The sequence below is a fragment of the Leptonotus elevatus genome, chromosome 12 (genome assembly GCF_054856555.1).
Source record: "Leptonotus elevatus isolate MCC_2025b chromosome 12, RoL_Lele_1.0, whole genome shotgun sequence".
Classification (NCBI taxonomy): domain Eukaryota; kingdom Metazoa; phylum Chordata; class Actinopteri; order Syngnathiformes; family Syngnathidae; genus Leptonotus; species Leptonotus elevatus.
This window is the reverse complement of record NC_141250.1, coordinates 1,068,625-1,092,500: the sequence shown is the minus strand read 5'-3', so window position 1 is coordinate 1,092,500 and position 23,876 is coordinate 1,068,625. Positions and strand designations below refer to the sequence as shown.

General features: G+C 41.1%; 1 protein-coding gene across 4 annotated transcripts in view; it reads left to right on the top strand.

Moving 5' to 3' along the window:
• Nucleotides 1-23,876, top strand: part of lmln (leishmanolysin-like (metallopeptidase M8 family)) — an 86,027-nt gene that overhangs the window by 13,888 nt on the left and 48,263 nt on the right. For 3 of the 4 annotated variants that reach the window (XM_086090606.1, XM_086090608.1, XM_086090607.1), the window contains exons 3-6: nt 7,764-7,794; nt 10,683-10,765; nt 14,166-14,283; nt 23,041-23,219. In XM_086090606.1, the coding sequence (XP_085946732.1) occupies nt 7,764-7,794; nt 10,683-10,765; nt 14,166-14,283; nt 23,041-23,219 (411 nt within the window). Of the gene's footprint in view, nt 1-5,528; nt 5,567-7,763; nt 7,795-10,682; nt 10,766-14,165; nt 14,284-23,040; nt 23,220-23,876 lie in introns of all 4 variants that reach the window. The other variant, XM_086090610.1, reaches the window with a different exon arrangement.

Genomic DNA, 23,876 nt, shown 5'->3' with positions numbered 1-23,876 from the left:
TGGCGCAGCTTTAATAGGCTACAACGGTGTGGATTCGATGACTAGCGTTTATCCGTCAACTTTCCGCCCAGGAATATTGACAGTTACTTTGGTTGGTTTATGGTTTTATTGAACATATAAACATTAAGAAAACACAAAACACATTACAAGTTTAAAATATAAGTTGAAGCAAAAAAAACAAAAAACAAAAAATAGGAAGAAAGAAAAGAGTTTATATGTTCATAAAAAGGGTAGGAGGAAGTTAATGTATTTCAACAAAATGAAATGTATAAACTTAGTCATATATACGAGTGCACTTTAACATACGCACATTTGCCAGCGACATATGTACATGAAATTCATAGGCATATACCATAATACATTTATAAATCATATCCTCATACTCGCATATACAATTTTCATTACACTCATACCGATACCGATTGTCACCGATTCTGTTCATAACTTTTATGGACAGAATTTCTAGGCGCAGCCGAAGCGTTGAGGGGGTCCGGTTTGGTGGCCTCAGTATTGCATTTCTGCTTTATGCAGATGATGTGTTGCTGTTGGCTTCATCAAGCCGCGATCTCCAACTCTCACTGGAGCGGTTCGCAGCCGAGTGTGAAGCGGTTGGGATGAGGATCAACACCTCCAAATCCGAGACTATGGTCCTCAGTCGGAAAAGGGTGGCCTGGTCTCTCCGTGTCGGGGATGAGGTCCTGCTCCAAGAGGAGTTCAAGTATCTTGGGGTCTTGTTCACGAGTGAGGGCAGGATGGAGCAGGAGATCGACAGGCGGATCGGTGCAGTGTCTGCAGTGATGCAGACTCTGTATCGGTCTGTTGTGGTGAAGAAGGAGCTGAGCCAAAAGGCGAAGCTCTTGATTTACCGGTCGATCTACGTTCCCATCCTCACCTATGGTCACGAGCTGTGGGTCGTGACCGAAAGAATAAGATCCCGGATACAAGCGGCCAAAATGAGTTTCCTCCGCAGGGTGTCAGGGCTCTCCCTTAGAGATCAGGTGAGAAGCTCGGTCATCCGGGAGGGACTCAGGGTCGAGCAGCAACTCCTCCGCGTTGAGAGGAGCCAGTTGAGGTGGCTCGGGTATCTGGTTCGGATGCCTCCTGGACGCCTCCCTGGAGAGGTGTTTCGGGCATGTCCCACCGGCGGGAGACCCTGGGGACGACCCAGGACACGCTGGAGAGACTATGTCTCCCTGCTGGCCTGGGAACGCCTTGGGATCCCATCAGAGGAGCTGGTCGAAGTGGCTGGGGAGAGGGAAGTCTGAGCTTCCCTCCTAAAGCTGCTACCCCCGCAACCCGACCCTGGATAAGCGGTAGCAAATGGATGGATGGATGGATCATACCGATACATCCAAAGAAATTACAGCATATATGCAATTTTAACAGCTCATATCTGTTGTAAGTAAAAAAATAAAATAAAATAAATTTTTGCTTTTAAATATTTTTTAATTCAGCAAGTGACTGGCATCTTTTCAGGTCAGTTCCTAAATCATTCCACAAATTATCATATTTTACAGAAACATCTTTGCTGAATATTTGTTCTTGTTTTAATTTTTTTGTTTTTTCAAACAGCTTCTGAGTACTGTAGCAGAGTAGATTGTCATGTACTTTATACATTATTTGTGCTATTTTAAATTCAACTAAGTTGTAAAATGTCATTGTATTTGATTTAATAAATAGATAATGAGCTGGTTCTGTATATTTTGATCGATAAATAATTCTTATGGCTCTTTTTTTTGTTTTATATGCGTTTCCCCAGATTTCCACACAATTGGTCAGATATGGTAATAATAATGTACTCTTTAATGTGTATAATAATTTCTTATTCAGGACATCCTTAATTTTAGAGAGTATCCCTATAATTTTTGACATTTTCCTTTTGACATTATGTGTGACTTCCAACATAATTTTTCATCAATAACTGCTCCAAGAAATGTATTTTCATACACTCTTTCTATTTCAATTGAATTTACGGAGCGTTGTGTTCTTAGTCTTGTTTCTGATGTGTAAGTTACTGTTGGTTTTATTTTATTTTTTATCAAAATAGTCTTGGAAGATTGCAAAGACCGGAAGATGATCACTTATTTCATTAATAAGAAGTCCACTTTCTATTTTATGGTCAATTTTATTTATGAATATGTTATCTATTAAGTGTAGCTGTATCAATTGTTATTCTGCTAGGTTTCATAATTATAGGGAATACATTATTACTATACATTGTATTTATAAAATCAGTTGTTTTCTGATGCCTATTCGGATTTAACATTAAATGTTAAAATCACCACACATTATTTGTGTTATTTTTTTTAAATCATTTGTTTAACTGAGAATGTCTGTTAGTTTTTCATTAAATATGTCAAGACATGATCCTGGTGTCCTATACATACAACTTATAATGACATTTGGTGCATTTTTAATATGTACTTCAATGGTTAAACATTACATTATGTTATTAATGGTGGTAGTCAAATGTTCAATTTTACTGCTTTGTCTACATATATTGCGACACCCCCTCCCCTTCTATTTTCCTTATTTGTTGCAAACAATTCATATCCTTCCAGTCCCATGTCACTAATTTTTTCATTATCAAGCCATGTTTCTGATATGGCAATTATTTTGAATTTATTTAATTTATTCAGGTATTCTTAGATTTTTTTTCTTTTCTGTAGAGACTTCTACAATTGAAATGTATAATTGAAAGTAGATTTTCCATTTTTATATTTTTGTTGAATTGATCGTCCATATAATAGTTGCAAGTGAAACTGCAGAAATCATTTTTGTAGAAGTGATTGTCTGGGTCCAAATTATTCTCAAGGTCGAATGTTTTGTAGTCAGTGTATTCAAATGTTTTCGAGTCCATATTATTTGTGTTCATCATGTTCATCTTTCCTTGTGTTACTGTGCTGCTGTTGATATGTATTTGTGGTGTATTTTTGTCATCATCTACAGTGAGTTTATTGTATTGAATGCTCTGAAGATTGTATATTTCTCATACTTTTGTGGTTTATTTGCCTTTACTGGGTTTTGGTGTACTGGTGCGAGCATGAGTAATCAACTTGTCATGTCGTAAGTATGCAATTTCTCCTTTCTCTCTTGCAGCTCTCAGTTCAGGCATCAGTTCTTTTATTTTCCTTTTAACAGCATTTGTATGGTCCTCATTTATGAAAATTTTTGTTCCCTTAAGATTTTTAGCTTTTTGTAAAATAACTGATTTGTCCTGAAATCTTTGCAGCTTCACTACCACCGGCCTTGGTCTTCCTTGTCTGTCCTCGCAAAATTTTCCTGTGCGATGGGCCCTTTCTATCTCAACTGTTTGCTGAATTTTTAGGTTTTTAGTTATCACTTTCATAACCTTTCCCTCCGTCTCAGTCCATGACTCTTCTGGTGAGTCTGGAATTCCATCAAATTGTTTCTCTTGGACTGTCCTTCCAAATAATCAATTTTGTCAGTGACAACCAGCGTACTATCACATACTTTGAAAACATCCGACTGTATAACTTTGTTGTGCTCCATCTGTTTATCCTTGTCCATTTTTAAATCGTCCACTTCTTTTTGAGTAAGCTTATCTTTACCTCCTGTATCTCCCTTAAGAGTGCATCTAATCTGTTGTTTGTAGAATCCACAATTATCGATACAAAACTTTTAAAATTGTCCTGTTGTTGTTGTAGTAATGCTATGGACATGTCTTTTGCTGCTGCATTAGTTCATTTACTTGAGTCATGGAGACAAACTCCTTGCCTGATTTCTGATCCGCCTTTCGGGGCCCAGTTGTTTGTCGCTGAGTCCCGCAATGGCATCGGCGTGCAAACGGGCAGCAGCGATGGAGCCAGCAAGCAAGCCCGACAGGCGGCAATGACAAAGTCAGCAAGCATGCCCGGCCAGCGGCGGTGGTGGAGCCAGCGAACAGGCCCGGCAGGCGCCGGCGATGAGGCCAACAGGCAAGCCCGGCGAGCGACGGTGATGAATCCAGCAGACAGGCCCGGCGAGCGTTGGCGATTAATCCGGCAATCTGAACCATTAAATTTGATATGAAATAAAATGTGTAGGTTTATCAATTTAACGCATTGTTCTTTTTGTTTTTTCCAATTGTGTAGTCAAAACTTAATTAAAAAGAGTTTTTGGTCAATTCATGTAGATGCAAAAGTAAGTGAACTCTGAGCTGCATTGCTTAAAACAAGCAGTTAAGTAGGATCAGGTAGGACAAATTGGTAGCTAAACTAACCACTGATTTGTACCAATGAAATGAGAGGTTTAGCAAAGAAATTGTGCAACACTGACAGAAACAGAGACAAAACCACGTCACTTTAGTCTTACCCATGTGAACCCATACAAGTCAGTCATGCTGAGAGGAAGAGCAATCTCAGGGGACCTCAGGAAGTGGGTAGTGACAGCACATCTGTCTGGGGAAAGCTATAAAGTCATCTAAAAAAAAAATTTGCTTCCTCATTCCACTGTGAAGCAGATCATCTGCAACTAGAGAACACTGAAAATTACTACAATCATGCCTAAAAGTGGACGACCTTCTAAAATATCAGAAAGAACCACAAGAAAAATGATAATTTAGGTAAAAAGCCAACTCGAACATCACATCAAGGGATTTACAGACCTCTTTTGCTGCATCTGGGACACTTGTGCATGCTTCAACAAAAGTGAATCGACAAGGCTTTCATGGAAAGGCTTTCAAAGCTGCCCATCTCAACTTTGCCAGAGAGTAAGTGGACAACACTGAAGCTTTTTGGAAGTCCCTTCTGTCGACAGATGAGTCCAAAATTGAACTGTGTGGTCACAACTAAAACAGTCATGTTTGGTAAAAACTTAGTCAACACTGCATACCAGCAAAAAAAACTTCACCCTAGAGTGAAACATGGGGGTGAGAATGTTAAATTCTGGGCTGGCTTTTCATCCTCAGGACCCGGACAACTCCACATAATCCAAAGAATCATGAATTCAGAAGAATATTGTGAAATCCTGGAACATAACCTGAAGCCATCCTTTGTGAAGTTTCAGCCTGGTAGAAGATGTGCCCAGTCAAAATCCTGACTTAAATTATTTCAAAATACTGTGGCGGGACCTGAAGCGGGCAGTTTATGCTAGACGCCCATCCAACCTCTCTCAACTGTCTGCATTTTGCAAGAAAGTGGCAAAAATTCCCCCAAAGTAGAGGTGAAAGACTGATAAATCACTAAAAAAAAGTGTTAGATGAATTTCTCATTGCAAAAGGTGCAATGTCTGATTAAGTGAGAGGTTCACATACTTTTGCACCCATGAAATCTTAGTTTTTCTTAAATCAACAACTTTTGTTCAAGAATGAATGACAATATTATCATTCTTTTTGTTCAAGTCCATTATTTTAAATATCAGCGTTGTAGATTTGGGTATGACTAAACATTTAATAAGGTTATTTTAATATTTTATACAAAAAATCTGACCATGCCTGCAGGGTTCACAAACTTTTAAGCAGCACTGTACATGCGCGAGGTGGACATGTTGGATTGTCAGGAGTTTTTTTTTTTTTTTTTCCAACTTAGGGACGCTGATAACTATGGAATTACCCCCTCTGTTGCCGGTGAGTGCTTTCAAATCTGATCATTCAAAGGCTTTACAAGTTTATACAATCCAGATTTTTTCCCCCTTTATGTGTGGTCAAAATTCCATCGAAGTTAGCAGTTTGACGCAAGTCTTGCAGTGTTATTTACGTACGTTAGCAACTTAGCAGCTGTTAGTTAGGGATGTAACGATAACGGCAACATCGCGATATCACTATATTAAAACTGCCACAATATCGTCGTCATCATGTCACGATATTAAAAGTAGCACATCTGTTTAAAAAGTCAGGTTGGTTTCTATTTGTGCAGTTCTAGCACCCTCTGGTGGCTAATTTATTTATTTTACTGCAGTTTAATTTTCACAAGGCATGTTTTGGCCCTTCTATGTTTAAAATCCACACTAATGGTTCGCTGCAGGGGAACGTAATATGCTTGTGAACCGAGTCAATATGTGGAGGAACTCAATGTGTGCCTGCATTAGCAAGTGCCTCAATATCAAGTGTTATTAGAGGTTGTAGGTTGTTTATATGCATTGCTATGATTTACAAAAGGACAATATTTTGCTTCTTTTTTTTGTGTAAGCTCTTTTTTCTATCTCCAACCTCCTCACAATATTGTGATAATTATTGTATTATAACCTTCATATCTTGATAATATCGTATCGTGATGTTTGGATATTGTTGCATCCCTACTGCTAATTAGGCTGCAGAGGAGGGCAAAAACTAGCGTGCATCCGTCAACTTTCCGCCCAAGAACATTGACAGTCACTTTGATGAAAAGGACATGATATACATGCACGAGGTGGACATGTTGGATTGCTGATGAAGTGTCAGTAGGGGGTTTTTTTTTTCAACTTTGCGGCGCTCAGGTGCTGCTAATGTGTAATTACCGCCTCTGTTACCGGTGAGTGCTTTCAAATCTGATCATACAAAGGCTTTACAAGTTTGTACAATCCGGATTTATTTCCCCTTTATGTGTGGTCAAAATGCCATCGAAGTTAGCAGTTTCACGCAAGTCTTGGCAATGTTATTTATGTACGTCAGCAACTTAGCAGCTGCTAAATCGGCCGCGGCCGCCATCATTTATACCGTAAAAAGTCTTCTTTATGGTGTATGTCAGTTATTAAATTCAACTGTGTAATATCTATTAAAGCGTAGCAGCACAAATTAATGAAACTGATTATTTCCCCCACATCATACAAGGAGGAGCAACAGCAACCGCATCCTGTAGAGAAAATTCTTATTACTTTTGTTTCATCTTGCCTGTTGTGTGTTATCAACTTCTCCAAATCCTTCAGCCACCTCCTATTGTGCAGTTGTATGTGATGCAATCCGGCTGTTTGATGAGATCCCTTGTTTATTTTACTTGATGTGGACAGCATCTTCATAATCAACAACAAGAAGGCTGTCGATATCATTCTGTAATGGACCAGGAGCACAGTTTAGATACAGGAAACATCAATAAATACTCTGCAGCAAAAATTGGAGAGCTAAAATTGCTGAGTTAAATTTGTAGGCGTTCATTTTAACTCCCATAGTGTAATTTTAATGTTTTCAGAGTTAAATGGTGTGTAAAGAAGGTGTTTTTGTGGGATCCCCCCGTACAATTACAAGAGGGATCCCACAGCAGTTGCTGCTCAGGGCCTAATAAGTAATTTAACTTGACTCTAATGATGTTTGTCCAGTTCATTCAACCTAGAACATTTCATAAACAACAGACAATCAAGGAAGACAAGAGACTTAGATTATTGTTTTGCTCTCGAGGAGAACGGACAGAGATGTGCACAGTTACGATCTCCTACCACTCTGAAGCACGTTCTGTCAAGCCTTCTCTTTTTATTTATTTTAGGGCGGTCTCTGGTTACTGCTCTAAAGGTTGGGGGAATACACAGCAGCAACCATCACGGATATGAGTCATTGTGCAGATAATAATACAGACGTGTCTTTCTTCGGCGCTGAAGCTTTCAACAGTCAAAGTTCAACTGTTCATCCGCAAAGTGTTTCAGCCACTATCTTGTGATAAGGGGACAGTTACTGTTTTGCAGCTGCAGGAGCATGAGCCATGCTCTTTCTCACGGGGCTCTGCTCTCTTCACAGATAACTTTAATTTACATAATTCAAACAATGTTATACTGCTAAATAAATGCTTTGCAGTACTATAAGAGTAAATATGGGATAACTTATGTAAATTTATTCTAACAATGTTGTTTGCCTGCAGGCTCCCTGCAATCAAGAGAAGACTGGTGAAGGTAAGAAGTATCACATGTACAGTACATGCATGCACACATGCATGCCCATGAACATTCATACATACATGGCTGTGTGGTTGCTTTCATTGACAGTTCGAAAACAATGTATGGACCTCAATCAATCAATCAATCAACCTATTTATACATGCATTTTAATTGGTGTAAATTATACTAGGATTTCTGCTATTTGTAAGCTGCTTGGATCACCCGCAAATAGCAGGGGCGCACTGTATAGAAATATATATTGTGGTGATATTTATTTTTTTGTTTTGTCATCATGAACATATTTAATCCAAAAGTAATCAAGTTACAGTACTTTAATATTATGGTACTTGGATTACATTATTAGCTCACATTTTTAGCAGTTAACTTGTAACTATAACGGAATACATTTTAAAAGTAACCCTCTCAACCCTGTGTTGCACAATAAAGTCAAATAATGATGCGGGATTTGGGTACAAATCTGCCTGATCTGCTCTCTCGCAATTCTCTGTGGTAGCTCTCGCAATTATTCACGGGCAGCAAAAATCCTGTTTAGTGGGACAAAAAGTGCAAAACTGACAGACATACGTAACGGGGAGGATACGGATCAATAATGGAGCAACAGATGGAGAGACCTAAGAGCTACTCTCAGGATGAAACGGGACCCACAGCTTGCTTTCTTCTTGCTAGAAAGGGAAAACCTCGTCACGAAAATGCGATAGGGTCTATTTATGATGAGCAATGCCGAATAACACTACCGTACACTAACTAGTCTTGGCATTTTGCCTGGTGAAAGCCTGAGGGCTGAAATGTTGCATGCTGTAAACCAATGTAAGTGGCCAGCAAAGCCGACTTGTTTGGTAACAAAATAACTTGCAGATTGATACGTTTCTTAACTCGATCTATAGACATTATTAAGCCTCTGAAAAAGGCGTTGCGCTCCATGCTAACGTTTGTTCAATTAACGTGTAGGTTTGCTCGTACGGGTGCATGCACATCGCTGGCTTTCATTTAGCTTTTCGCCAGAGGGGTCAACAAATCTGCACAAACTCAGAAACTTACATCATGCCCCTTTAAACTGTTGTCTTAAGATAGCAATACTGTAATGTTTTATAGATTAGATATGGGCGTGTGATTAAATACATTTTCTTCTCCCCACTCCCTTTCAAGCAAAATCCTATTTTTTCCTTTTCTTAATTTTTTTTCCTGTCACATATATTGTTCATGTTATAAAAGTACAGTATGAATTGTTTCTTGTGTTCAACTGTAAGTTGTTGCCTGAAATAAATTAAATGAAATTGAATTCTAATTTTGTGAAACATCATACTTTAAATTTTTTATCTTTCTGCTATAATCATCAAAATTTAAACTAATTAATTAATTTGCTCCCAAAAACGTATTTATACGTTTGTTGTTTTGTTTTATGCTTGAGCATACAGAAGGCATTGATGCGGCCTCTGAACTAAAGAGAATGCTTGAAGCAATGGTAGTTATTACAAAAACGGCCAGCAGGTGGCTGAGATCAACCAGGGCAATGTTGCAAAAAGCTATTTTCCCCACTGTTTTAAACAGATTTGTGAATAATGGTGAAACGTACCGTATTTTCACGATCATAAGGCCGTATTATAAGCCGTGGTCACAGTTACGGGGGCTATTTCTGTGACAGACTTCCAGACACATAAGGCGCACTGCACTATTGGACGCAGGCACGGTTAAACATACGCGAGCTGGGGGGTTAGATCACCAAATGATTCCCGAGCGCAGCCCCTGCTGCTCACCGCTCCCTCAGGGGATGGGTCAAATGCGGAGAACGAATTTCACCCCACTTAGTTGGGTGTGACAATCAGTGGTACTTTAACTTTAATATGGTAGCATGCTATTATGCTAAATAATATGTTAGTGCTTGTGCATGTTTTTAAAAAGGCAGCAATATAAACAGTGAGTTCAGTTGTACTTGAAGTATATAACAAAGGAAGAGTAGGGTAGGGAGGGAGAGGGAGAGGAGGGACTGGAGAACTCGCGACTAAGTTGACTCTTCTGTGCTCTCATGTCTGTCCTCAGTCAGGTCCACCTTTCTTGTATATGAGCAATATGTTGCGGGAAGTCCTCCCACACAGTCGGTATTAGGCGCACCGTTGATTTTTGAGAAAATGTAAGACTTTAAAGTGCGCCTTATAGTTGTGAAAATACGGTAGCTATATTCTAATTGCTGCAAAACAGAAACAGATACTTTTTTCCGAATGAAAGAAGAGACTGACTCTAATCTTTCTTTTAGTAGGTTCCATGTTTTTTATAGCAATATTCTGTGGGCCTTGCAAAATTAGTCAAAATCCAGTAAAGGGGGTTGCGTCATTGAAAATGGCTGGGAGTGAATGAGTTAAGACTTGACATATTTCACTTTGTGTGTTTTGACGGCGGCACGGTGGAAGACTGGTTAGCACGTCCGCCTCCCAGTGCAGGGGACGTGAGATCGAGTCCGGGCTTCGGCCTTCCTGTGTGGAGTTTGCATGTTCTTCCTGTGCTTGCTTGGGTTTTCTCTGGGTACTCCGGTTTCCTCCCACATTCCAAAGACATGCATGGCAGGTTAATTGAACACTCCAAATTGTCCATAGGTGTAATTTTGAGTGTGGATGGTTGTTCGTCTCTGTGTGCCCTGCGATTAGCTGGCAACCCGTTCAGGGTGTACCCTTCCTACTGCCCGAAGCCAGCTGGGATAGGTTCCAGCGACCCTTGTGAGGATAAGCGGTTAAGAAAACGGACGGACGGACGGATGTGTTTTGAGCTAATGTAACATGCAAGTTTAACTTTTTGAAATAAATTATGCAAATTTGAATGTTTTTCTACTTATTCTAATTTTCTCACCAGCACCAGTACCCTCCATATATCTCCAATTGTGTTCCCCTTAGGACAAGTTGTTTCCCCAGGCAATTGACTACATGCAGAAAGCCTTCGCTGTGAGACACAGGGTCGGCCCGATTCTTCTTAACAGGTAATTAAACACTCTAAAATTGTCCCTTTGTGTGATTGTGAATGGTTGTTTATCTATGTGTGCCCTACGATTGGCTGGCAACCTAAAGTTGTCTCATTGGGTTCCGAGAGATGTTACTGGCATCTATACAGATAAACTGCAAGATCCCCCCTCCCAAATGTGACTTGGGCAAATGGAGACTGCCTTGCATCCCCAGTCGTGCATCTATTGCCACTCTTCCACTTGCCTCAAACAGCATCACTCCACTCCACTCCGTTTAGCCCAGGGCTGCACTAATCTTGCATGAAACAGGCATGAAAATCCCTCACCTTTCGGTGAAGTTTGCTGTTTTGAAACCCAAATAGGTCACCTACGTGAATCGTGCAGATCCGATCAGAAAATATTTCGGGGATTTGTCGGGTCGTGTTGTCTGTGGAACAAGCTCATTCTGCAGCCATTGAACCATTTTAAACACAGTTAATTTTTGTTCAAGGATGCTAGTTTTTTTTTCTCTTCTTAAGAGTACAAGGAGCCTTATATTGGCGAAAAAAGGCCATTATTTGGCAACCCGGCTGTCAACAACAGTCGCAAGGCGAATACGTCATCAAAATTGGTTGCGTATGCAGACGCTCCGTATATAATTCTTCCTTCTCTAAGAGTCAAGTCATGTAGCTGTTTAATGAAACCCCAATTGGAGTTTATTGTAAAACATAAAACCTATTAATTTGTTCATTTTGGAACGATGGACTTAGTTAAAAACATTTCCATTATGAACTATGAACCACTTCATTTTAAAATTTGTGAGCTAACTTTGAAGTAGTTTGAGTCCCAGTGTGGCCGTGCTTCTCACCTTTTTCACCCGTGATCCAGTTTCATGCCTGATGAAAGTACAATAAACAACAATGTAACTCTTTTTTCTATTTTTAAAGGGGCATTAAGCACTCTGGCACTTTTTTACACACAACTGCCATCTCTGGACTAAAGTGTAAATGCAGCCTCCATGATGGTTGTGCATGAGCCACTCAGGCCTGTACGAACACGAGCGAACAGAAACTCCTCTGGAAAGAGGCCTCTATTTACAGACTAGCAAAGATGACTTCAACTGATAAGAGAATGATAGAAAGAGCAACAGATAATCTAATTTTATACCGTGATATAGTGCAGTTCCCCTCCGTGAGCCGGCACCTTACCGTGGTGGAGGGGTTTGTGTGTCCCAATGATTTTAGGAGCTTTGTTGTCTGGGGCTTTATGCCCCTGGTAGGGTTAAGGGTCACCCATGGCAAACAGGTCCTAGGTGAGGGGTCGGATAAAGCAAGGCTCATGATCCCTTATGACGAGTAAAATAAATGGACGGATGTTTCCCTTGCCCGGACGCGGGTCACTGGGGCCCCCTTCAGGAGCCAGGCTTGGAAGTGGGGCTCGTTGGCGAGCGCCTGGTGGCCGGGCCTGCACTTATGGGGCCCGGACGGGCACAGCCTGAAGAGGCAACGTGGGTACCCCTTCCTATGGGCTCACCACCGGTGGGAGGGGCCAAAGGGCAGCCAAGGGCTGGGACCTTGGCGGACCGATCCCTGGCTACATAAGCTTTTCTGCTTTACTCGGAACCTCTGATGGCAGGCAGGGTCCAAGTGAGGAAGTGTGAACCTCGGATCCAGAGCAGTGCACTTGTGAAGAAAGTTATGCAGTTCATGGTCCAAATATCTGTTTTTCAGATTTTCACTAATGGCTTGGCATAGATTTCAAGATCATTGTTTGGAGTGGTAGGATCATCGAAACTTATGGTGTAGTTTTGATGCTCATTATTGTAGTGACTGTTTTCAGGGGCTTCAGAATCTCAATCCCACTCTCTGCAACACTAACCTCCTGGTCAGTAAGATTGGCAATCTCCATGTTCTTTACGTCCCGTAGCGTAGTAAACAGCCAATTGCTGTTCAAGATACCTCTCAATCATCTCATAGCTGGAATTCCAGCATGTTGCTACATCAATGATGAGATGGTGTTTTGGCAAGTGAATAATCTCCTGTTTCTGCTCCCCAAATATGTGCAGCCATTGTACTGCAATGGAAAAATAAAACAGCTCTTCATATGTTCCCAAAGAGTCGGGATACCTGTTTGATTGCCTTTGCTCTCTGTGATGCTAAGTTTAAGGTAAGAGCAAAACATCCAATTTGTGGACCAAGTTATGCTTCCCTGACAGGATTAATAATATTTCTTGCATTGTCTGTGGTTACTGCAATGATTCTGGGCTTTTCGAGTTTAAACTCTGCTACTGCCTCTTTTAGCTTCTGAGCCAGGTGGGTGCTAGTGTGCTGGTTATACACAGGGCGTGTTAATAGAATGGGACTTAATATTTCCCACTCCGTGTTGATGACGTGTGCAGTCACTGTGAGATAGCTTTCGGGGCACAGGAAGTCCATCCATTTGTTGTTAGTGCAACAGTGGCCACAGCGGACAACTCCTGCTCAACAACTGCTCGTGTGCGCCCGTGCAGTACAGGAACCACCGAGAGGCTTATGTGTGCACGGGATGGGACACTGAAACGAGGCTCCAGCACTTTTAATAAATACTTGAAGCCCGGGTCCTCTACTACTGCATATGGGCACATAGCTGTTGAAATGTATATGCCCTGTCTGTTTTCAAATCGAGAGGCTTCTTAAAAACATTGGAGATAAGTTGTTGGACTGTTTTCCTTTGCTTGGCTTTGGTGACCGAAACATCTGGGTGATGCCGTCTAAGATGCGCTAGCATGTTCAATGTGTTTCCATGCACAATTACCTAACAACGCCGACACACTGTTCTCGTCCAATCCACTACTTGCACGCCGTCACCGTTATAGTCCACAGGGAAGCCACAGTTTTCCCACACCGCTGATTTAAATGACGCCGGTGGGTCTTCTAACTCCTGTCTGTTGTCTGAACTCGCTATGACGCCAACTTTTTTGCTGAGTTGCGGTAACACCCGAGGTGTCAGTTGGTGCACAACCACCACCTGGTTTGGATTGCAGGTACTGCAATGAACTTGCGTATTCGTCGTCTGAGTGTATGCAACGAACCGTGAATCGTTCGGTTCGGCACAAATACATAAACCGTTACACTCAACTGCCATGTTTTTTTAAACTGTAATTACTTTTACATATACTACTCACAAAAAGTTAGGGATATTCGGCTCTTGGGTGAAATTTCAGGACGAGCCTAAAATGCATTCATACCTTTACAGGTGAACTTAATGTGACCTTTTTGTGAGTAGTGTATGCGTTTGGTGTCCTAGGGTTTCAGAGGGTGCAGGTGGGTAAGGAGTGTCATTTACCGTTTGTTTTGTGAAGCACTTTGTGTTGCTTTTTAAGCATATCATATATAAATAAAGATTTGACTATATTGTGAAATATATATGTACAAATGTAATTAAGTATTTTCTACTACAGACAATGTGCAACCAACCAGTATTTGAAGAAGAGGGATGACCTCCATCGCTACTGCCAGAAGGCCTGTGCAGACATCACCTATTGTGGCCCAGTCATTGTACCCCAACACCACTTGCAGGTCAGCAGCATTATTATTTAAACATTTTGAGTAGCACATGCGTAATATACAGAAAGTGCCATTGAGATTTGGGCTGCAAGGGAGCAGACATTACAACTTCTAACATGCTTTCCATTTATTTTGCAAATAAATTTATCTTTAACCAATGTGGTGGCACTACCGTTACCAGGTATCGTATCGGTGCCAATACCAGTCTCATTTTAACCAATTAAGGCCGGGAGAGGAACACCAAGAGTCTAGGACTGAGAGTAGGGTCTTTGAATGTTGGAAAAAGGTAGAGAGCTGGTAGACATGATCCAGAGGAGGAAGGTGGACAAGAGGTGCGTTAAAGCAGCATGCAGGCCGAGAAGACCTTCTCACAGCTGATAAAACAGTTAAGTGCAGCCTGTCAATTCTCAGCGCGGTCACACCTTGCGTGTGAGCGTGCTCAGGTTGGGACACCGAGAAGCAACGAAAAGTTTTGTAGTTGGTTTGGTTTGGCTTAGCGTGATGCTAAGCAGATTGAGGACTAGCGTAGTCCTTTTTGTTGTTTTGTCGAGAGACGCTACATTAGTAATTTGTTTGCTATGCATTGTTGGGTAAAAGGAATCTCGGCCGCAATCTTTGAGTTAACGGTGTTTAAAGTAACAGCATAAACAGTTAAAGTTCTTATTTTAACTAAGAAGCTAGTAGAAGCAGTAGCTAAACAGATTTCTTATAGTCGTTTGAGGGAGTCCGCTGAGGTCCGCTTGAGTCACTGCACACTTCCCAGGATGTTTATTTATGCACATGGTCTCAAGCGTGAGTACGGGAATGCGAATGAATGAAGCACAACTTTAATTGGTTATTCAATGGCGTTGACGGCGTTAGATTTAGCACTAGCAATTTTAGATGTTATTAACGTGATCATGCACAACAGCAGCACAAATGTTTTAGCCATTAGGCGCCAGGGTGTCTGAAACTACTGTTTGGAGTTGGACCGTTTGGGTACTGCATCACTTGGTAAGGCAAATGCACCCATAGGTGCCTATGAGCTCCAAGTCATCTGGTGGATGAGCAACAGAAAGCATCACAGGTGTATCTTGCCCCTGCTGATGATGGTCAACAGATATGGGCGAGGTTCGTCCCTCTACTGTAGCCAAGGAAGTGAGGTCGTGGAAGTTGGACCTGATTTGGCCGGTCCAGTCCTTTTGTGATGACCTCCATTTGACAGATATGTGGCGTGTCGTGGGCGTATGATGATCTGACCCCCCTTTTGGCTACGGGGAGCCACGACCGGTAGACGTGTGCGGTCCGCGGAGGCGCAATAAGAAAGCCCATGACAGGAAGGAAAAGGTGACAACCAAAAGCGAATGTCTAGGCATTAACAGGTGAACCGTTCCCAGGCGGAATAGAAAGGTACGCGGCGATGGTGAGCCACCACATGAGCAAAAGCATGAGAGGATAAATGGACTGCAAGTTAATTGAAGTCGCGTAAGTGTTGCCGAGCACAAAGGCTGATATGTGGTCCAAAAGAAGTACTGCACGTGTGACAGCGTGGGCAAAGAAAGGCAGGCTGTTTTGCAAGGGTGGGCTGATAGGTGGGGAAAAAATTGCTCAGAAATAAGCACAACGCGCCAAAAAGATTGCAAAGAACAACCACCACCTGTGTTGGTGGGGTTGTTAGATGACATTTTCAAGTGCAATTTCAAGTTCAGAGTCTGCGGTGAAGCTAAATGGTTTGCTTCAGAAGTGAGGACAGCGACCTCAATTTGTGTAGAGGGGAGAGCCGGTGTTGTGAAGGTGACTTCTTGTGGGCACATTGGGGACAACAGGCGTGGTGTCCCCTTGAGTCAGGTGGGTGTCCTGATGTGGGTTTTGTACCTTCAGGACAAGTTCACAAGAAGGCTCTGTTAGGCTTGCCGCGTAACAATTTGCAGTTGTTTTGGTCAGTGGAGCTGCAGGCATAGGTTACAGCACCTGTGACCAAATTTTGCGTCAGTCGTAATCTATCGGGCTTAAAGCGGCCTAGCAGATCCTGACCAATGAGGAGAGGGACTGATTCCACAAAAGACACGTACTCAGGGTGGACCAGTTTGTGAGATCTAATCGTCCAGTGTAACGTTACCATGGAGTCTAGATGGGTGTTTGTCAATGCAAATGCACTGATGTCCAATGAGCAGTGGTTGAGGCGGCCACTGTTCTGTAGCATGGCTTGAAGTTGGTTGAAGAGTGTGTAGGACATTATGCTAATATCAGCACTGCAATCAACCAAGGCGTCATAGCCTAATGTTCGTTCAAGTGTGGTCCTCAAATACAACTTACGGGATGCACCTTTAATCTTGAGGTTACCTAAAAGTTGTTTGTGCGAGGAGGTTTCCTTTTGCAAAGGGTTTCTCCCGTTCACAGCTGCGGCTAGAGCTATGACACGTCCGTGCAGGCCGATTAGAACCATTTTGAGGCTGGAACGGCGTGGTTGTCGTCGCTTTGTTGTGAGTCGGCTGACTGTCATTGGACTTTCCCAGAATCACCTGCAACATGGTCAACAGAGGGTTTCACTGATTTAGCAGCGCTTTTGCGTAAAAACACATAGGCCTTTGACGCAAGTTCGCGTAGCTCTAGGCGGAGGTTGTCCACAAAGAGGGTTAGTACCTCTTCTTCCATGTGGGGTTCATCACAATTTTTTAAGTAAGCTTTGCGCGTTTAAATGTCTTTAGCAAGTTTTAAAACCGTAGCAATTTGCAAGCAAAGTTGTTAGCAAGACACGCTAACTAAACTTTATCAATGAATGGCAACGTCATACCGTAAATTGAGCGTGAGTGCGTCAATCTGTCAAAACACGTTAAATTCACTTCATACAGATGATAACTAGTGGTTATAATTTAAATAAATCAAGGAGCAAAAACGGCGGTAACGTTTTAATTTTCACGGGTTCATTCACAATGTATTCTGTAGTAAACTCGCGTTAAGAGGCAGGGGAAAATACTATAAGAAAGTGTTAATTCATTAAACACATCAGAATTAATGACGGTTCAAATGCGCAAAACGTATAAAAATATTCACTCTAAAATCAGAGCGTTAACACACGGTGACACAGGAGCGGAAAAAATATTATGTAATGTTTAAAAGTGTTGTAAAAGACGCGGAAATGCTTTTTCAAAATGTCTTGAATCTAATGAAAATCACAGATTAAGATGATACAGTAGTAATTTAATCCCTCGATTAGTTTAAAATCCCGTTAACTTGATTATTTAAATTATAAAGTGCTTTGAATGCGACGTTGGTGTCTGTTCTCACACGTGAGTTGCTATCGCTGTGCGTTGGCAACTTTTGGCACTGTAGCAATGTAAATATTAAGCAAACTTCAATGTTAACCAGATAGAAATCTAATTGCAACAACTTAATCGAACTGTGTTTCTAATGTTTTAGTGCTACAATTAGGTAGACAGTGAGCTCTCAGTGGGAGTCGCGTGCTGAGATGCGGTCCTCTCTGAGGCCACACATCAAATGAGGAGCGCTCGGGGTTTGGCTTTTCGGGCCCGCCCCTCAACTTCGTTCATTGGTCGACTGGTTTCAGGGGTGTTACCCTGAATTCCAGTTGAGTTAAGAATACGCCTAAAAAGATGGCGGATCTTAACACATGTGCTTTACACACAAAAGGCTAGCAGTTTTAGCACGATGTGCTCTAAAATGCTAACTCAACAAAGGGAGTCTAACTAACACCTCTTGGAAAGTGTGCTGTGACTCAATGGTCTCAATGCAGAATTTCGTGCACTAAGAACTATTTCCTCGGCCTAAAGGCTTGTAACGTAATCAGGTAGCTAAGCTGATTGCGCCACTTGAGGTTTGGAATGTAATTTTAACCCAATCAGAATTTGTGACAAGCTAAAAAAGACATTCCCAGGCCTGATAAAATTGCATGCAATAAATTAAGTGTGATAGTTACTCCTCCCCTTTTTGTGTGTGTAACATTCACGTAGTCGACAAATATATTCCCTTTTTGATAACTAGTCATTAGACTATTATTTATCACTTTAAATAGACTGCTTATATACAGCGGATTGGCTCTAGCGTTAAGTTTTAATTCGGTTGCAATGAAAACGAGCTGAAATTTCCCAAGAGAGAAAATAAAGCTGCACTAAGCTGTTTTTCTAGATTGTTACATGTGTGTGTTTCACAAAATATGTAACTTAAATCAAGCCTCACCAAAGGGCACCATTATGTAAAGGAAATCGGTCTTACAAATGGTCTGGTGTTGGTCTGAGACGCGGAAAGCCTGGATTGGGGGGTCACCAAGCCCGTTCTTTGAAGAAGAAGATGAAGAGGGAGAGAGTCCGGCTCGGCAGCTGAGCCTCACCTGTTGGGTGCGGAGAGGCCTTTTCGGTTGAGGCCTCAGAGCGCCGTTGTTAGCGCTGCAATCCGTTTAGCCTTTTTAGGGACCCAAATAGTGTTGCACGGGATACCGGTACCAGTACCATACCTCGATGTTTTAGCGTAAAAAACGGCTCGTTATTATTTTTTCTTAGTACCGGTACTTAAAAAAAAAAAAAACGAGACAGCCCGCCAACTCACATACACGCATTGCCACCTGTCTACCGATATGTGGAAAACGCCTTAAGTAAGCGACACGCCTCTTTCAGCGTGTGTGCGAGAGGAAGATTGCACTGAAGCGCTTGCTAAATGTGCACTTATCGTTGAGAAGTATGACATGCTAATTAAGGCTCCACTGGAGTGCGCAAGCAGAGTGGAAGCCACGCAACAGCATTGGCATTGCCTACGCATGTTTTTAATAAACACATGAAGAACACATGTGGTTTTCAATTTTCAGTTTTAGAAACGTTTTGTAACAAGAGCCAATGTTTCTTGCGGAGAAGCAGAAGAAAAAGCAGCAATCATTCCTGCAGTGGACTCAACGTGCGTTCAATGAACAGGCACACAGTAGGAAATCACAGTTATGCATAGAAAAAGCTCAGACGACTGACAGAGCAACAGACACAGGTTGTGACGCATTTTTGACACTTCCCTTAAAAATAAGTGGAGTGTGAATTATTTTGTTCCCAGTTTGTACTATTTGATTACGCATTCAACTAATTGGGAGCGGAATGGAGAAGAGCAGCGACATGCACGCACACTCAAGCAACGCTACATTGAGTCATTGGAGTGCCACTGTATTGCCAATATTTAAAATGGATGACATCAAATGCAGTCAAATACAGTACTTCAAGAATATGGCATGCAATGTGAAAGCACATACAGTATAAACATAATTATATACAGTATGGACATAAATTAACATGTATACATCCCAATATTTTGAATAAATAAAAATAATTTAAAGTTCTTTTGTCAGTTTTGATTTTGCTCCTTTTGCTTATGTTTTGTGCTTTGTTTTGAGTTTTGTCGAGGTACCGCCATTGTGTTGTCATAGTTGAGGCAGCCCCTGCACTTTTTCTACTTACGTCTTCAAAAACTACTAGCACTTGAACTGAGATATAATTGAATTCAACAGCGTTTCATAAGATAGTTCATGATTATGTAATTGCAGTTTTTATTTATTCACAATTATTTTTGTATCCCATGTTAAAATCTGTGTTGTCAAAACCATAAATTTAAATGGGGTTAAATGATTTACTTAGTTTAACCACTGCTCCATTCACCATATAAAAGGTGTTGGGGTAGTTTTGTTTAAAAGAAAAAAGGGGAAAAAATAACTTTTTTTCCCTTCTTAATAAAATGTCAAGGTATCGGATCGGGACTCGGAATCTCAAAATAAGGTGACTCGGACTCTGGTCCAAAAAAGTGTGATTGGGACATCTCTATTTAAAATTGTTGTATAAAGCTGAAAGCTGTGAATAAAAGCTGAATGCTAATATCAGAATGCTTGTGGAATGCTTATGAAGTAAACTGAAAGATTGATTATTTGATTACTCATTATCAGTTGTAGAAAAGTTTAACTGCATTCAGTCTAAGACGGGATTTGAACCATCGGATGTACTAAAATGTGGTCCAAGCGGGATTTGAACCCAGGTACTCCGTAGTGGCAGGCAATTGCTCTAACCACAGAGGTAAGAGACTTGCTGACGTTCCTAGCTCATGTCGTATTTATATTTAGAATTGTTGTACAAAGCTGAAAGCTGAATGTGAATAAAAGCTGAATGCTAATATCTGAATGCTTGTGGAATGCTTATGAAGTAAATTGAAAAATAAATATGTGAAAATGACTCATTATTAATTGTAGTTGAATGCTAATGCTTTCAGCATTCACACAAATATTACAATATTAAAGACTTGGTGCTGTCCTTAAATCAACTTACTCAGCACTCAGTCCAGCCGTTGTCTTTACGAAACCAGCGTGTAACAGTCTTGCTTTTTTGTAAATAATTATCTCTGAGACAGAATCTCCTGCTGTTTTATCATTTATCCACACCATTAACAAGTTCATAACATCTTTACTTCCTCTGGATATTTGTTTTGTCAACATCAGTTTCTTTTTTGATTTCATTTTTCTTCACCACGATTGAACTTAGTATCAAGGTAGGTTTTCTGTGCATCTTAGTGAAATTGGCGATCCATACACAATTTTAGTAGCTGGTACAGACCGGTCACCAGAGCCCAGGCTTAAGGATGGTCACATGAAATGCATGGGTGGGTCCAATTATTATGGATACCCTACGGACAGCATTAACTTGCCCCATATATTTGGATAAATTCACATAGCACTGGCGTGCATCTATCCATTGAATGGTGCCCGCTGACAGTATAACCTTAGACAGCATTTACAGTACATACACATTAGGGGTGGAAATCTTTGAATGTCTCACGATTCGATTCGATTCCGATTTTTGGGCCTGCGATTCAATTCAGAATAGGTTTTCGATTAAGAACAATTTTTGATTCAAAATGATTTGATTGACAATGATTTTTGCTTCAATCTATAGATGTGCAAGGACTTGTAATGATCTACTCCAGTCTGACTCGCTAATGCACTACTTGCGGCACTTTTATCACTCAAAAGAACGGCTCAACACTGCAAAAAAAACAACTTTTATTGGAATAACTTGATCGTGACTTTTTCCTTCTACTCTCTAATGTGTCTACAACTTAACAGTGCATTAGATCGTGTGGAACCACACTGCCCCTAAGTGGCCAAATCGGGTACAACATGAACAGCGCTCCAAATAAAGGCACACGCAGACAAAGGCAAGACAGTATAAAATAATTTAAATAAAATCGATTTTGGGACTTTTAAAATCGAATCTGAATCGTACTAAATGAGAATCGAGATTCTTATAAGAATAGATTTTTGGGCACACCCCTAATACACATACAGTAGACGGTAACGCTGTTGTGAGTATGTTGACGCAGCCATATAGGATGAGGCAAAGTGAAGCTATTTGTAAAAATGTCTCGTTCAGTTTCTCCTTGGAATTGTATCATCAAGCCACAACTCATTGGATTAATACAGAACCATTACCTTGGATTATATTATCCCATTCTAACTCAATCTTACTAATTATTTGCTGATTTAATGGTGAATACATATATTTATCATAAAGCTGACATATCGCTTCGAACGGGCCACCTGTTTGAACGGTGTCTGCAGTAGAATTAGGAAGCAAAATCCAACCTCATTTTAGATGCCCAAACAAAAACAACACATGTGGCTCTTCTTTTTCCAAGTGGCTCTTTAGTTCCTGACACAAATGTAGTTTGTAGTATGTCCCTCCTCACTTGCCTCTTGTGCCCCAGCGTCCTCGGAAACTTGCAGCTTCACGTGTACAAAATGTGACATGTTCACATGACTCTTGCACGCCAACATTGACGTATTTGTCGCGTGTAAGCCACCGTAGGCCTACCTAACATTATTTTTAGTAAGGCTGTGATGGCTGTTGCAGATAAGATCAAACAAACAAAACCACACCACTACACTACACACGAACGTAATGTACCTCCTCCGCAAGACCTGTGTTGCGTTTACTGACAGTCGGACATAAGAGTGGCGGCCGTGGCTCAGGGTGTAGAGACGGTCGTCCAGTAACCAGAAGGTTGGCTGTTCGATCCCCTCTCTCCCCAAGTCATGTGTTGTGTCCTTGGGCAAGGCACTTCATACACATTGCCTCCAGTGCTACTCACACTGGTGTATGGAAGGTGCAAATGTTTGGTGGTGGTCGGAGGGCTGTAGGCGCACACTGGCAGCCTCGCTTCAGTCAGCCTGCCCCAGGGCAGCTGTGGCTACTAAAGTAGTTTACCGCCACCACAGTGTAGATGTGTGAGTGCATAAATAATGTATCCGTTCCATTGTAAAGCGTCTTTGAGTGTCTAATTAGATAGAAAAGCGCTATATAAATCCGATACATTATTAATATTATTGTTAAGAGTGTCAAACAGAATGAATGAAAAATATAATTTAAAAAAAGGAGAACCAGTTTACAGGTCCATGCCTCAAATTGGAGGGGGGCACAATCATCTTGGTGGGCGGGCATGCCCATGGCGACAGGTGTGACCTTGTAAAGATGTTTTCTTTTTTTTTCTTTTTTTAGATTCTGTATCTAGTCTTCTTGATTGTCATTGAAGGGCTGGCATTGGTGAGTTTCTTTGGCCCCGTGGTGGATTATTGGCCCTGTGGTGGATTATTTAGCAACAAACCAGAACATGTCTCAGAAAAAAATAATCAAAACCCCAATACGATAACTGAGGCACGTGAAAACCGAGGTTCCCCTTTAATTTGCAACATAATGTAATAAATAAGAATGTTGTTATTGTTCCTGTTCATTCTTTTCTTCTGTATTTCATTTTTAGCAATGCAAGATGTGCACCGAGTCGGGCAAGTCCTGTGGTCCGTCAGGCCCCCCAGATGGCTCGGGCGTGGAAGGGTTTGACTTTGTCCTCTACGTTAGTGGTATTATCACAAAGCGATGTGGACAGGAAAACATTGTGGCCTATGCTGCTTACTGCCAGCTGGAATCAGTGCTGGACAGGTAGGTACGATATATGTGTACCATACTGCAGAAAACACATTCACAACACAATTAAGCTAAGCTGTAACTTTCCCATGTAAAATATGTTCTAATATGTAACCCACTCTGGCGAAGGGTCTGCATGTTGGCAACATTAGTTTTGAGCTAAAATAAATAGTTTAGACAAAAATGTTGATTGTAAGATTTCTCCACAAATAGTTTCCTTGAGATCTTGTAATAGAAGTTTATGAAAATAAGCAATTAGAACTAGTGCATCTTAGCCAACGTCTTTTTTTTTTTTTTTGCCGACTTTAGCTAGCAGCACGTCTCGAAAACCTGCCTCAAACAGAACAGAATGACACACTTCATAACAACGGCATATTTTGAAATGGCTACTAATGGCTACTCAGAACATATTAGCAGGACTTGGGTTGTCACGAGCAGTAAGAAAACAGTGGCTTGATATAGCACATGAGGCTTCTGTTTTTGTATTCTCCCAAACACATTAGCAGGACTTGCTGTCACAAATAATTAGAGAATAGTGATCAGGAGCGGTCCATGCAATTCCATTCTCGTGTACTTTTGCCTTATTATGTAGCCGTAGTAGGCACTTTCAATCTTTAGTTGCATATATAGAAAGGTTTTACTCATTGTATTTTTAATGCAAAACAATTAATA